Source organism: Aptenodytes forsteri, unplaced genomic scaffold (genome assembly GCF_000699145.1).
Source record: "Aptenodytes forsteri isolate BGI_AS27 unplaced genomic scaffold, ASM69914v1 Scaffold249, whole genome shotgun sequence".
NCBI lineage: Eukaryota > Metazoa > Chordata > Aves > Sphenisciformes > Spheniscidae > Aptenodytes > Aptenodytes forsteri.
The window spans coordinates 302229-316711 of record NW_008796188.1 but is presented as its reverse complement, the minus strand read 5'-3'; the positions used below and the strand labels follow the sequence as shown (position 1 = coordinate 316711).

Genomic DNA, 14483 nt, shown 5'->3' with positions numbered 1-14483 from the left:
CGCCGCGGTGGGGCGTTCCCGGGCTGCCGAGCAGCACTTCCAGGGCAGACCTCGCCCGGATCAGCCCCACATCTCTCTCCCGTGAAGCTCGGCACGGGGCAGGCAGGGCTTCAAAGCCATGACCTGCTGCCCTCAGGCCTTCATCTTCCTCCACGCAATAATCAGCCACAAACGCAGCAACGAGGCGAGGAACCTGCAGCATCAAGCACAGCTGAGCTGAACCGGCATCTGCCCTGCACTGCAGGGAGGCCTGCAAGGTCACCAGCCTCCAGCAAGAGCATCTGACCCAAGGCCTGAACAGTCCCCGAGGGTCCCCAAAGCAGGTCCTACAGTCCCCAAGACCAGGGACCCCCATGATGTAGGTCACTGGTCGACATTAAAAGGGCCAGGCAGCAACCAGGGCTCCCTCTCCCCTCCACAGAAGGGCCAAGCTTGGTGGAAGACAACCGTCCTCACCCCGCAGCTGATCTCCCAACACCATCTCTGCTAACGCCCCAGGGAAGCTCACTGCCTCCTCCATTGAGCAACGCTGCCATGAGGTAACCCAGTCTCTGCAGGGGACAACTGACCACCCTGAGTTTTGGTCGCATCCACCACACTGGCTGGAGGGACCCATTCCTGGCTCACCCTGCAGGCCAGGTCACCCCTTTTTACTGCCTGAGGGGCACAGAGCTGGTCGCTCCCTCCAGGAGACTGAGCACACCAAGATGTTGGCCGCTTGGTGCATCAAGACCATTTCTACCTCTTCTCCAGGGATTATCTTCCAGCTGGGGCAGCAAGCAGCGACAGAGACACGTCCACAGCAGATTAAATTAAAAATTAGCAGGACCAGGTACAGGGCTGCAATCTAGGACCTAGAGTGCGAGTCAGACTGTTGTTCCTCTTGCCTGAGGGTAACAGAACAGCCAGGGACAAGGAGATGAGCGTAGCTGCTTTTTGCTGCCAACAGACTAAGCCCACTCCAGCTACAGCCCCGTGTCTGGTGTGGTTCAGCTCCTGCAGCAGCTTTGCTCAGCCCTTCATAACCTGTACAGCTGCTTCAGTAGGTAAAGAAAAGCTGGAGCTTGGCTGTTGCACTGGAGAAAGATTTAGCTCAGGAGGAACCTCTAAAGTCTCATATCCAGCCTCCTGCTCACAGCAGGGCTACCTTATCCAGCTGCTCAGGGCTTCACTTCAAGCCTTGAGTGAAGGAGGATGGCTGTCCTTCACTCAGGGCTTGAAAATCTCCAAGGATAGACAAACCCCACTGCTCTGGGTGCCTGGCCCAGGGCTGTCCCACCCTCCTGGGCAGGGAGCCTTTCCCAACCTGTACCTTGGAAGCCCTAGTTTGGGACATCTGGCATCACTGAAAGGTTGGCTCCATCCTACTTGGAACTGCCCTTCAAGAAGTGACAACCTGCTTTTAGATAGCCCTCAGCCTCCTCTTGGCAAGGCTAGCCCAGCCCCGATCTCTCCTCAGCCCCACGCCCAGGCGAGGTCAGCAGTCTCCCATGACTGCTCTCCAGTTTCTCCACATCCCTCTTTACCTGGGGCCACCCCACGCGTGGCCACCCCTGTGCTGGGTACAACAGCTTCCCACAGCCTGCTGACCACATTCCTCGGGCAAACCACGTACGGGGTGATGTTATGTGACCAGAGCCACCGCTGCCCCCTATTCAGCCTGGTGCCCACCATCAGCCCCAGCTCCTTTTCAGCAAGGCTTCTGCCCAGTCACCATCTAGCGTCTACTGACGGACGTTTCACGCAATTTCGAGTTAGCTGTGCGTAAGGTCACCCAGTTTCACCCAGTGTACAGCAGAACAGGATCTCGTCTTCCATTTTATTTCAAAGTTTAAAAGTTTGGTTAAAAAAACCCCAACAAGTTAGTACCAGTTACAAACATCTGTAAATACACAAAGATATCCAGCAAAACCCCAAACCACATGAAGAACACAGATCTCACCCCCAGGGCCCTCCTCTCCACCGTCTCTGCACCTCCAAGGACTGGGCGAGAGAAGGAACAGGCCATGCTCTCAATCTGGAAGGGCAAAGAGCATATTCCTGCTGAAAAGACACTTCCAGAGAAAGACCATCTTGTCAGCAGCCCAGCGAGGAGTTAAAGAAGGAAGCTATTGGCTCTAAACGTTACCAGCAGAGAGGAGGGAAGATCCCAGCGCCTCTCACAGCTGAGGACAGTGAAACCACCACATCACCCATCAGGTCCCAACAGGAGAGCTGCCCAGGCTGTCTGCGGTGTCTGGAGACCACTGTGCAGCTGACAGTCCTCGCTCCGGCTCTCGGCTGTATCTCCTGGTCCTGACAGGGAGGGTGGCTTGTTAAATCCCTTTCCAGCCACTTCACAGCTCCAACTAAGGGCCCAGGGAACAGCCAGGAGGTGGTTTTAACTAGTCCAGCTGCCAAAAAAGGTCTCAAGTATGGGGAAGGAGGCTCCTTTGGTCTCTGTGCAGCAGTTCAGGCAGTTCATGTCCTCTTTGCCTACCCAGGCAAGCTCTGACTTCTGCTTCAGGACTGAGCAGAGCTGAGACTCATACCCACTGTCCCTCACATTGACATGCGTCCTTTGGAGCAAGTCCCTGTCCACAGACTGAATCCTGCCATCCTGGACACCCGTTAGTGTGGAGAGCAGCTGGACATCCCAGTCTGACTCAGAAGAACTTTTGCTGAAGTCGTGATCAGCCCGCACGTTATGTGGAAGAGGCTGAAGGAGCCCAGGGCATGGAGCCTGCTCTTTGCTGTGGCCTGGGAGGTCAGGTAGTTCGGGTGCTATTTTTTCTGCTGCTCTGACACAGAGCGAGCAGCAACATCTGGCTTCAGCCACAGGCAGTTTTGGAGAGGGCAACTGGCCAGTAGGACAGCTGGTCTTGCTCATTGTGCTCTCCAGATCAGAACTATTCACATTTCTGGGTGTATTTTCATTCTCCCCTCGGAGCTGCTTCCCTTGGGAACTCACGTTCGCTCTGCTCCAGCCATGCTCGCCAACAGTGCTGGCTGCCACAGCCTCTCTGGGATCAAAACCCACAGACACAGCTTCAAGGGAACCCGGCCGTGATGCAGGGTCCCCAGGGTTCCCACACGGGCACAGGTCCAAACCGAGGGAGCTACAAGGTCTGTTGGAAAGCTTTGTGCTTAGGGGCAAGCTGCCAGTTTCCACCACACTGGGCAAGCCTGGCTCAGACATCTGTCCTGCACCCTGCACACCCATCCCACCATCCACTGGGCTTGTCTGCTTATACGGAGAGAGGCCACCACCCAGCTCCAGCCTGGGCTTCTTTCCCACCTGGGTGCTCTGTCTGGAGGAGAGCTGGCGTTTCCTGGAGGCAGGCAGTGCTTGCAGAGGAGGGCTGATAGACCCAAGCATTTGCTGTTTATGAAGTTCAGATGAAGAAGCAACTGCCTCTCTGACATGAGCAGCCGCTACGCGAGTCCCCCAGCGCAGGTCAGGAGCCAAGCCCGAATCTGTATCCTCCACCGCAGGCTCCTCTGTGGTGCCACGGGCAGCGCAGACCCCTCTGGTGAGTCCTGCTCCAACAGGCAGCCCCAGAGAGCAGTTCTTCGACAACCCCCCTCCTTCTCTGCGATTACTGACTCTGTCCCTGGGCAGACAAGGGGAGCATCCCTTGGTCTTCTGGCCACGATCATGCTCAGTATCAGTTAACAGTTCCACAGCACCCTGCTCAGGCTGCTGCCTTTCTTTTCCCAGCTCTGCTGTCAGCATCTCAGTTCCTCCAGTAACTTGTGCTTGAGGCACTAAGCATTCATCTGTCAGGCAGGACCGTGGCACCCTGAGAAGAACCATCAGTTAATGCTCACTCTCTCTAGGCCTAGCAACACCCTCCCCCCAGCAAGATGAAGCGTCTTCTGCAGTGCAGGATGCTTGAAGGCCTTGCTCAGGAGGCAGCGAGAAATTTTAGACCAGTGAGGCTCAGCAAACAGTGATACTGCTGCTGGCAGAGAAGATGGGCAGCACGAGGGATCTCTCAGCCTTCTCAACAGCCCAGGGCCCAGGCACAGAAGTGCTACTAGAGCAGCAGGGTTTGTATCAGACACGGGGACAGAAGAGATGGGCTCAGCTGCCCTTTCTAGTTTAAGAGGCACTAGAAGTCCACAGGGACTTCCCTGGAGCAGAAAAGCTGCACAGAAGCCACAGAAACCGAAGAAGAACATCTCCCATGGCTCATCTAAACCTTGCCCGGCAGGTGCCAGGTTGGTCCTGCAGTCAGCCGCAGCCCTCTGCTTCCTGCTGGCTGATTCCCTGGCACAGGGCATGAGCTAGGGACCAGTACCAGCATGAAGACTCAGGCCCTGTTCCCGCGAGCGTGCCATGTGGCACCATGGTGCTTTTTGGCTCCAGGACTTACCAGATTTGCAAAGACTTACTTGGCTGACTGCTCCACAAAGTTGTTGGTGAGCTGTGAGATGACACGATCCACAGGGGCATACTGTGAGTCGTCCAGTGCAAACCGCTTGTGCTGGGGGCTCTGGAGGTGCTGGAAGGTGGCAGAGGCCCTTTTAGCAACACTTGTCCTTTCACAGTAGGGAAATTTGTAGTAACAGCCACTTCCCACAGCCTAACAGACTAGAGGGCAAACAGCCTTTTCACCAGATAGAGCCATTGTTTGGAAGCAGATTTGGGAAATGTAGGCAACGCTGTTACCCCCGGTTGCTTACAGCGAGTATTCTGTTCCCATAGACACCTGCTGATGAGGAGGTTGTGTCTATATCTAACAGCAGCCTACAGCTTTCCCCAGGAGCTAGTAAAAATGCAGACTCCAAATACGTACTGTCTATCACTAAAGGCTGGGCTCTGAAAGCCACATTGTTTGGCATCTTCCAGGAGATAAAAAAACCTCTCCCCAACTTTTTAACCAGCCTATGCCCCCCAACTGCCATGGAATAGGCTTCCCACCTTACAGATCGGGTAACAGGATGATCCGTGAGGCTCTCCTAGCCCCAGAGATGAGCATGTCATGCTCCAATCTTCAAAACCATTGTTTGCCCAGACCAGGAGGTCAGAGCAGATGTACTATGGCTTTCATCTACAAGGCTGATCCTATGAGATATCACGAAGGCTGTATGTATAGCAATCTGCCTTCCTTCCAAAAGGGTTTCTTCTGATAACAGGCACATCATGATTAATGAAGCCGCTGAGTGGCCCCCGTAACTTTTGCAAGGAACCAGGTCCCAGGGGAGCCTTTACCTTCTGCAGCTCTTCAAAGGTCTCTTGGCAGCACTCACAAAATCCCCTCTTTTTCTTTGGCACAGTGACTGGTACGGATCGGGGGCTCTTCTCCCCCTCGCTGCGCATCGGACAGTCCTCCACACCCCTGCAAGGTAACAGCAAAGATCTTCCCTGCCCTCACTTGACAGCATCAGCAGGTACCAAGCTGCGTTAAGGGCCAGGGAGGCAGTGCTGCCCTTGAACTACAGCTGTTTAACCCAGAACAGGGCTCCTTTCACCTGCATCCAGAAGACAAGTGCTTCTCTAAGTCCCAGGAACCAGCAGGGCAGCAGTTAGCAGAGGAGTTGGGTTAAAAACTCGCACAGAATGAGCTACAACCTACCTGGCTCTGCAAGAATTAGAGAGGCTTTTCAGAGGCTCAAATGGGCTGGAGCTTTTGGGTGCCAGGAAGTTCAGGTCAGGAAAGCTTTTGAACTGGTGATGGAAGGGTCGGAATTGCCTGAAAGCAGATCAGGACATCAGACTTCTGGCAGCAATAGCATGGTTAGAGAGCTGTCCCTCCCGCAGAGGGGCTCAAGGTGCTGTCTCATTTATGATGGGATACTGGCTATCGCTGTCCTTTCATTTGGCTGTTCCAGAGATTTCCCATTTCTCACTGGAAGTACTAAACCTGATTCCCAGCAATGGCACTGATGGGGGGGATGTTTTGGACAGAAGGCAGGCTTGCCTGCTCAGCTAAAAACCCACCTTTTGCCCCCGAGGTACATCAGCAGCAGCCAGTGCAGTATTTTCAGCTACGCAGCAGCATGGGAAGGTTTTGGTTCCCAGACGACATCTCTCTCTTCACACTTTATTGCATGCAGCATGTAAAACCTAATATTTGACTCTGCAGCTGCCTTAAATGTTATCTTCAGAATAATTAATTAGCGCTCTGGATACCGTTAGAGTTACAGAGTTGTTAGAAACACCACAGAGATCAGATCCTCTTGTGCAGGATGTTGTAATCAAGTTACAGGCCCTGACCTCATGCGCTTCAATCTCTTTCCTCATTTCAGAGGACTCAAGCAGATTAAGTGACCCACCAAGGATCACAAACGGAATCTGAGCAAAGAAGTAAACTGTTGTCAGGTCTCGTTTAGCACCTTTTTTCCCTCCTGACATACGAGCCACTTAGATTGTTTCTCTAAACTCCATTTGCCTCCCTCTAGGAGAGTGTCAGCTTCCTGGTGTGTAACAGGGTCTTCAAAGAAGCCATGCTCTGCCTCGTGGACAGAATATTCCCTGCAAATAAAACCAGTAAAGGACTCCCTCCCTGGGAGCCCCTGAGGTTTTAAGGTGTGATATTTAGAAAGACCTCATTTACCTGCTCTGGTCTTCAACCTTCAGAAAAGGGGGCTTCAATTTTCCTGCTAGAAAGAAAGTTGGTTATTACAAGTTGCCCTGGCCAAATTCCCTACTTATTCATTCATTCCCCAACAGAATTGGGCTACAGAGCCAAGCTCATCAGTATTCCTGACACCTGTGAATGCCAAATGATGGCTGAGCACAGCCAAAACAGCTCTTTGGCTAATCTACAACAGCCCTCACCTCCAGAGTATTCAGTAGGGTGACCAAACCCTAGAGGCAGCCCAACTGTGGACTGTTTCCACCTTTGAAAAAACATCCAGCTAAGCCCCTTGCATCTTTAATGTCTACTCAGCCTTATCAGCCAGTGGCCTAACCCCAAGCCTCCAATTCTGACTCGAATCCTAAAAACCATCACGCATCCTCAACGCAACATGCCGGCAAGCACTAGAGAGGAGTTTATAAGAAACAAATTGCAGCAGCAGTTGCACAAGCACAGAGCTCTGCATCAACCCTTCCAGCACCCTTTACCTTTACACAACAGCCTGGAGTTCAGAACGGCTCAGGCCAGGACAGTTAAGTCAAAGCAGTAAAAGCTGCTGGAGACAAACCAACGTGCTGCATAGCCAAGCCTGGCACAAGAACACTGCTAAAGAGCAATATCTGGCCTTTGCTTGGTCCCTGAGGAGGGCAAACAGCAGCTATGCTTCCTAGAGAGGCATAATATATATTAAGGGAGCAGAAGAAAGCCTCAGCAGTGCATTCAGGGAAAAGGTTTTCAGAGCCAGCCTGGGAGAAGAGGCTACCAGGTCCCTCCTGTCTCACAGGTATGTTCAACTTGCAAGTGATAACATTACGCTCAGCCTGGAAATCTGAGTACAGGTCCAGTTAAGAAACAAATCAACACCAAGGTATTCCCACAGGGTGTCTGCCTGACCCTGAAACCAAGCCTCCCATGCCTCCCTTATTGCCTCTGAAGGGCAAGGTGTTTTGTTTTCTTGTGATCCTGGCACTCAATGATATTTTCTCCAAAGAAATTTTAACCTCATCCTCCAGAAAGGCTGAGTCCAGCTGTCCTCGCCAGTTAGTTCCTCGAGCCTCATCCTGAGCTTGCATCAAATGCGCTGTTATGTCACTAAAGTAGCTATTTAAGTACAGGATCAATTTTTCCACATAAACACTGCCAAATGCTTAGCACTTCTGAAAGCAAGGCCACGTTTAGGGCCCCAGATAAAACTCAGACTGGTGCGCAGGTCCTGAGCTCTCACGGCAGAGTGCTGAGCAGTGACAAACGGTTCAGCTGTCACCACAAGTCCCCAGGCAGGGTTCAGAGTGTGCGACAACGAAGAACTCTGAGCTTGCAGCAGACAGTCTGCCTTATCCAACAGCTTTTCGAGCCTTTTTTCACCACCTTCCCGCCCCAAACTGGAAAATCACACACAGAATCCAGGTTGGAGTCTGCTCTGAGATATTACTGAGCATTCACTCTCCGACGAGCAAAGTCAAACAAGTCACAAATTAATTTACGTCACTGGTGCCAATCTCAGTACCACAATTGGCTCTTGTCTAATTGCAGATGAGAACCTGTTTTTTTCCCCCCCTCCCTCCTCCTTTGGAAGTGTTATCCCTAGATTGGTGTCTCAGCAGTACATTTCAGCCTAACAGAAGTGAGTGGGTTGTGAGGAACACGCTCTCCTCTGTAGGATGCATTATTCTTCGAAACTTCGTTTGAGCCAGTGGATTCAACGTGCAGTGCCAGCAGCACAGTTCTTGGGTGCCTTGGGATTCTGGGAGCTGCACTGCAAACGGTTTATGGGATTTTTGAAAACACTGCCTGAAATCAAAGGCATAACATCCTCAGCTGTATTAGGAGGCTGCAGCTAGACTCAGACAAGGAGTTTCAAAACCCATTCAAGAGAAACTGCCTTAGCAGTTGGCATATTTCGGATTGCTGAAGTTTCAGATGGATTTTCAAATTCTAAACGAGGCTTCTTCAAGCAGCTCCGCATCTGAGTGTAAACAGGAGCACAACTTCTGGGCCTACCTTTGCGAATTTTTGATCCGGATGCAAGGCATTTTGCCTAAAGGAAAAAGTGACACATTTAGTATGGGAGTCAGCACAGGCCGAACTGTAATTACTGATCCCAGAGCAGCAAAGCAAGATTACAGCAGTCTCACCCACCACTTCAGAGGTCCTGCATCAGAGACTATATCACCTCCCCCTGATATTTTGTCTCCCAAGTTACCTAGAGTTACTTTAAATACAATATACAGGCTGCCACTCTCTGATCTTATGCCCTACCTTCTTACTGACCTCTCCAATGCGTTAAAAAATATTTCAGAAAGCTGCATGTGATCTTCCTTTTACCCTTAGTCCCTTGAAGGTCAAAATAGGTATTAGCTGTGCTACAGATGAGGTTGATAGCTAACAGCTGCTTCATTCTCATCTGTGTTTACCCTCACTTTATACACGGAAAAATTCTTTGAATTTTGACATCTCCATCAGTAAACAGAAGAACCAGATTGCCCAGTGTTGGATGAAAACCTGGGAGATCACCCTGCTTACAAGCCCAGTAGCACTAGAGGAGGTAGAAGGATTGCTTAGAGCTACCAAGGGATCCTGAGCGCCTCAAATTGGGCTGGAGTTAGGTCAGTTACCTCTGTCTTCTGGCACCGTTTCCTTGCTCCCGAGACAGCACGCAGCAGCTGTTGAATGTATGACAACATTTCTGCACAGGTGGGATGTCAAAGAGCCATAGCTCAACAAGCGAAGATGAGCTGTTCCTCTCCACCAACTGCAGCACAAGTGTAACTCCCCATCCGCACCAGGAAAAAGCACGTAGCGCCTGAGCCTGCCATCACCTGGCAGAGCATCACCACTACACAGTTAATTTGCCCAAGAAGAAGCCAAGAAAGAGTGCTTTGAGGGACGGCACCCCACTTTGCTCTTTCGCAGAGCTGGAGGCTGGCTTTAAGTCTCTGCAGAAATGAGACACTGTTAGGAATTTTGCGGCACGCAGACCAGACCCCGACAGGCTTGCAACACTGCTGCGGATCAGCAGAGCTGGCTGCTCAGGAACGTGTACTAGCAGTAGCTGCCTCCATCACGCATCCAGACAAGCTCAGCCACAGCTGTATGTCACTGTCACTGGACACTCAGGAACCTTTTACTCCAGACCTATTATTAGAATCAGAGTTTCACCATCTGTCTTTCCCGTCACCCCCTCCCCATTCATCACTGAGACGGGAAGCGCCTTCCAGCACAGGTCCTCAAACATCAGCACTTCCTAATTAAAAACGACCAAATCCTGCCATTATCATGATCCCTACTTCCAGGTCAATTAGTAAAAATGGTCTTTTTGGAACAAATTAATGCACTGACCAAGCTATTAACATTTTCTAATATTACAGCTTCAGTATATTACAACATACTCAGCGTTTGCTATTGTAAATGTGACAGTAGCATGTTCTATACATACAAGGAAATCTGATTTTTGAAGCGCAGACCTAGCTAGCCATGGCCAGGATGGCATCAGTCAAGTACTGGATATTGCTCGCAATTTCTTCCTTCTCCTGTACCACGCTTGCTACATCTCTTCTGCTCCACCTGTCTCAAAAATCACTAATTATCAACACCTAAATTTCAGCCTACAGAGAAGGATACCATCCACGTGCAAGATCTGGACTCCCCACAGGCGAGCGTTGGCAAGGATACTGCTGCCACTGCAGGTGTCCTGTGCAAACAGAGAGGTTTGGCAAGGTACAGCTCAAAGCAGAGACGGCTGTGTGAGCACATGCAGCTCTAAATCTAGTTTAGAGAGGTTTTTTCTGTTGCCCAATTGACAGACCATTGCGTAGCTGTTATTAAAATCAGGGCACAGCAGAAAAGGTTTCAACTCATGCTTTATCTACCCCAAATTAACAGTAGCATCTAGGTCAAATTTTTAATCCCTGCTATAGCATGAGCTTCTAAGTGGGCACTGAGATTCTTTTGGCCACTTATGATATCAGTGAGAGGACTGCAGGGGAGCCTTTTGCCCCAGCTATGTGGCTTTAGTTCTTTCTAGGCTAAAAATTCATCTAACAATGGGTCTTGTGTTAATAATTCTCTTGTGTTGAGCACTCAGATCACTGGGACAGGCCTTAGAAGTACTTAACATGGACAGATGACAAGCTCCATGAAGAACAGTGCCCAGGAGCACTGCATAATGTTCTGCAGAGCCACAAGCTTCATACCTTTACCAGCCCCAGAATTTGCTCCCTTCAGCAGGCAGGGGCTCTGGAGAAGCAGCTGGCACTGGTTCTGCACTGCTCAGAAGTACTTTGAACATACCCAGCTAAAGAAAAGCCCATCCACATGCTGCTTACCTGATTCTTCATGGCCTTCTGCAGCAGTTCCTTTCCCCTGCTGATCAGGGCCTGCAGAGAAAGAAGCCAAGTACTACATTAAAGCAAAGAGCTACCAGGCAGCGGCAAGCTGAGGACAGTGTGGCTGTTCAGTAAGAATGATTTCTAGGTGATACCCGCTCTCTGCTGGGGAGAAGAGTCTGGCCAAGACTTCATCTCAAAGACAGCAGGACTGAGCATTTCCAGGGAACGCAAAACCGCAGAGGCACCCATTAGGTCTACACTAAGCAGCTGTTCAGCCAAGGCTTGGCTTTTATTGAACAGCAGTGAATAGTCCAGAGTGAGCCAAGAGGAAGTAGCAACTTAGCTCGGAAACTCTGCCTGCCACATCCCAGCATGCTGGCAGGGGTTAGGAACATCCTTGCTAGCCCTTCCTGGGAACCAAGTCTCATTTGCAAGCCAATGATTTCAGCAAATAGATTAATCTCTTTGTAAGACAAATGGACAGCATTGTGAGCAAGGACAGGGGAACAAACACCACGAGTGAGTGAAACCCCTGACATCAGCCCAGGCTTCCCACCTGCAGGCGGTCCAGATCCAGCTGGCAGAGATGCCCGTGGCCTAGGCTGGGGTAGTAGGCTCTCCCCGCAGTCGCAGCTTCCAGCAGACACCAGCGTTCAACACAGGACACTGGAGCTTTGGCCACAAGCACTACTGACCAGAAAGCCCAGCTCCCGCAGGGTGAATAGGACCTAGAGAAATCCCTCTTGCAAGCTGCCCTTGTAGATCTCCTTTCAAGTTACACTGGCCTTGCCCTACCGGTGCCTGTGAGCACGCATCCAGAACCTGCAATGGTTTTATCTTGTCTATGTTTCTCTGGCTTTTCTAGACACACCTCTGCATCCGGACAGATTGCCTATTCCGTTAGGAAGCCAGCCAAGCCCTCTATTTCCTCTGCCATTTGAGTAGATACTCTTTGTTTACTAGCTCAAAGCCGTGATATGCACATTTGAGCAGACAATGATACACAGAGATTAGAAACATCGGTACGAATATGAATGGCCAGAGAGGGGGGGGGGTGGGGTGGGGGGGAAGATGCACAACATGTTTGCTCAGGGCAGGAACAACTTTACCTTCCAACACTGGTCTCAGGTGCTACTCTATAGATCCCTGGGGCCAAACTTTGAGGTGGCCTAAACCTTTATAGCTCTTACAGTGTCTGGTGGCTTCTGGTGAGGTCTGGTATGGTTCCCTTTGGAGGTAGAAGGCATTGGGCTCGTGGCTTTTGTGTCCTCTGAAGTTACGTTGCTCCACTTCTCAGCCTGAGTCCTGGCTTTGTCTCGTTTGGCTTCTTTGCTGCTGGAAACCACGTAGCTGACTTCTTTGCTTAGGAAGCTTTCAGTCACCTACAGCAAGAGGCAGAACAGAGCAGCTCTGAAACCATCCAACAACTCTGAGCTGGAAGAGTCCTGCTAAGCAAGAACTACTGCCTTTAGCTTAATCCCCCACACAGATAAGGGGCAGCTGAAAGTACTCATCTCTACAAGTAGTTCCTTCTTCCAGTCCTTACTGCTGTCTCATGGAGGAAAGGAAATCCTATGATGCGCAGAGAGCGCACACCCTAGAGCTACACTGCAAATAATCACCAGAACTGTCAGATTGAGACTTCCATGACGATGTCTACCATTACCTACTCAAACAACCGTTTCAGAAAAAAAAAGCAGTAGGTGAGAAAACAACCCTGGATGTCATGCATCAGTGTGGAAGAGCTCTGTTCTCAGGAAAACAAAACACATTTTAGCAAAATAAAGTAGAAAGTGAACAGCTGGGACAAGCAGCTCCACATAGAACAGGACAGCAGGGAACTAGAAAGCCAAAACACACGCCTTTGCACAGAAGCTAGAAGTCCGAGGAAGAAATGGAAAACCAAAATTTGGGATACTAACAGTAGGCTTATCAGAAACTCAGCAGAAGGCAGACAGCCATGGGGTGCTAATGCATAGGTATGAAGCCCACAAGACGACAAAGATCTGAGCAGTCTGAAGTCACGGCTGCTGAATAAGCCGGTTCTGCTGCGTTACAGAATCCCTGTGGATCGAGATCCCAGACCCACCTGTGTGAAGTGCCACATGCAACATTGCAGGCTGCCCTTTACTCTCACAGAAGAGAGTAAATCAAAATCTCCCTGTCCAAATAATGCTCTGTCATCAGCCCTAGGTCAAGGCTAAGCTCCGGACATCACATGCAAGTCCAAGGCCATAAGATGCTCTTAACGTGGTCCTGAACAACGCACAGGGCCTGGGTATTACTATTGAAGAGCTGTTTTATAGATGGTGGCCACGGCGCACTTGAATTCAGTATCTCCACAGGAGCAAGAGGAATGAGAACTCCACTCCTGGTGGACTGCATTTCAGAGAGGGAAGTGACCCAAGATGATGCTTGAATAAGAAGCTAGAGGGACAGTCAAAAGGCTAAAATCATTTCCAAGTAGTGTGGCAGCTACGTAGAGAAATAACTGACCGCTGCGAGCAAGCGTTTCTCAGACTTGAAGATGCACAGCTAAATAAGCTACAAGAAGGAGAGCGTCCCTGAGTGTTGATGGCACATCCAGGGGAGGACAGAAAGAAATCAGCAGGTTCAGCGTGAGGGTGTGATTAAAAAAAAAAAGCACAAGTCAGCTTCCCCACGTGTCTCTACAGCCAACACATGATCCTGGCAGCAGAGACAAGAGCTAAATGAGTATTTTACACCTGTGCGTAGCACTGAAGGACTTAAGGAAGTTTTGGGGTAGAAGTGAAAAGATCTGCCTCAAACAGAGAGATTAAACAGTCTGAAAACAAACAGTAACAACTATTAGGACCAAACTGTACTTAAGAGTCATAAGGAAACTGAAAGATGAAACAGATGAACAACCAGCTGCTGGGCACAGCCCCTGACCTCCGTTCCAGCCTGAGTGACTGAAGCAATACTACTTTTTAAAGGGTCTTGGGAGAGGATATAAGGAATTGGTGAGCAATATCAGCACCAAGGAAACCTGGAGAGGCCACAAAGAATGCCACATGGATCCACCCAAACAACAGCTTCACAGGGGGAAGGGTCCAGATGGCTTTTCTGGGAAAGCCATGAGAAGCACACAGCTACATGACAAAAGAGACTTGGCTGACGTTATCCTACTTGACCCGATGTTGAATTCCAGGAAACACCTGAAAGTCCCACAACTTCCCTAAAAATTAAGCTGCCACAGGCTGTTGTGAGGGATGAGGGGGAACCAGGCAACCAGTTACCACCACCCAGAAGGTGCTCCCGTCACCGTGCAACCAGTTATCACTGACCAGAGGATGCTCCCATCACCAGGTAACCAGTTAGCATCTACTGGAAGGCTCTCCCATCACCATACAACCAGTTACCACCACCCGGACGGTGCTCCCATGGCCGGGCAACCAGCTGCCACCGCCCAGAAGGCAGGAGCAAGCAGGCACTTTTCATAGCAGCTGGTCACAGGCAGACCCGGGTTGGGCCGTGCTGCCCAGCGCCCCGTGAGGGGCCTGGAAAAGAGCCAGCAGCGAGGCGGCGGGGTGCAGCGAGGGGAGGAAAGCGGCAGGCAACGGAGGGC

The 14483-nt window shown here is 50.7% G+C and overlaps 1 protein-coding gene across 1 annotated transcript in view; it reads right to left on the bottom strand.

Annotated features, from left to right (window-relative positions):
* The window catches only part of ADAM11 (ADAM metallopeptidase domain 11), a 28321-nt gene that overhangs the window by 12696 nt on the left and 1142 nt on the right, over window positions 1-14483 (bottom strand). The window contains 8 exon segments of the mRNA XM_019474264.1: window positions 1870-2017; window positions 3419-3593; window positions 4378-4487; window positions 5198-5324; window positions 8568-8604; window positions 10188-10257; window positions 10892-10942; window positions 12175-12276. Coding sequence (XP_019329809.1) covers window positions 1870-2017; window positions 3419-3593; window positions 4378-4487; window positions 5198-5324; window positions 8568-8604; window positions 10188-10257; window positions 10892-10942; window positions 12175-12276 — 820 coding nt within the window.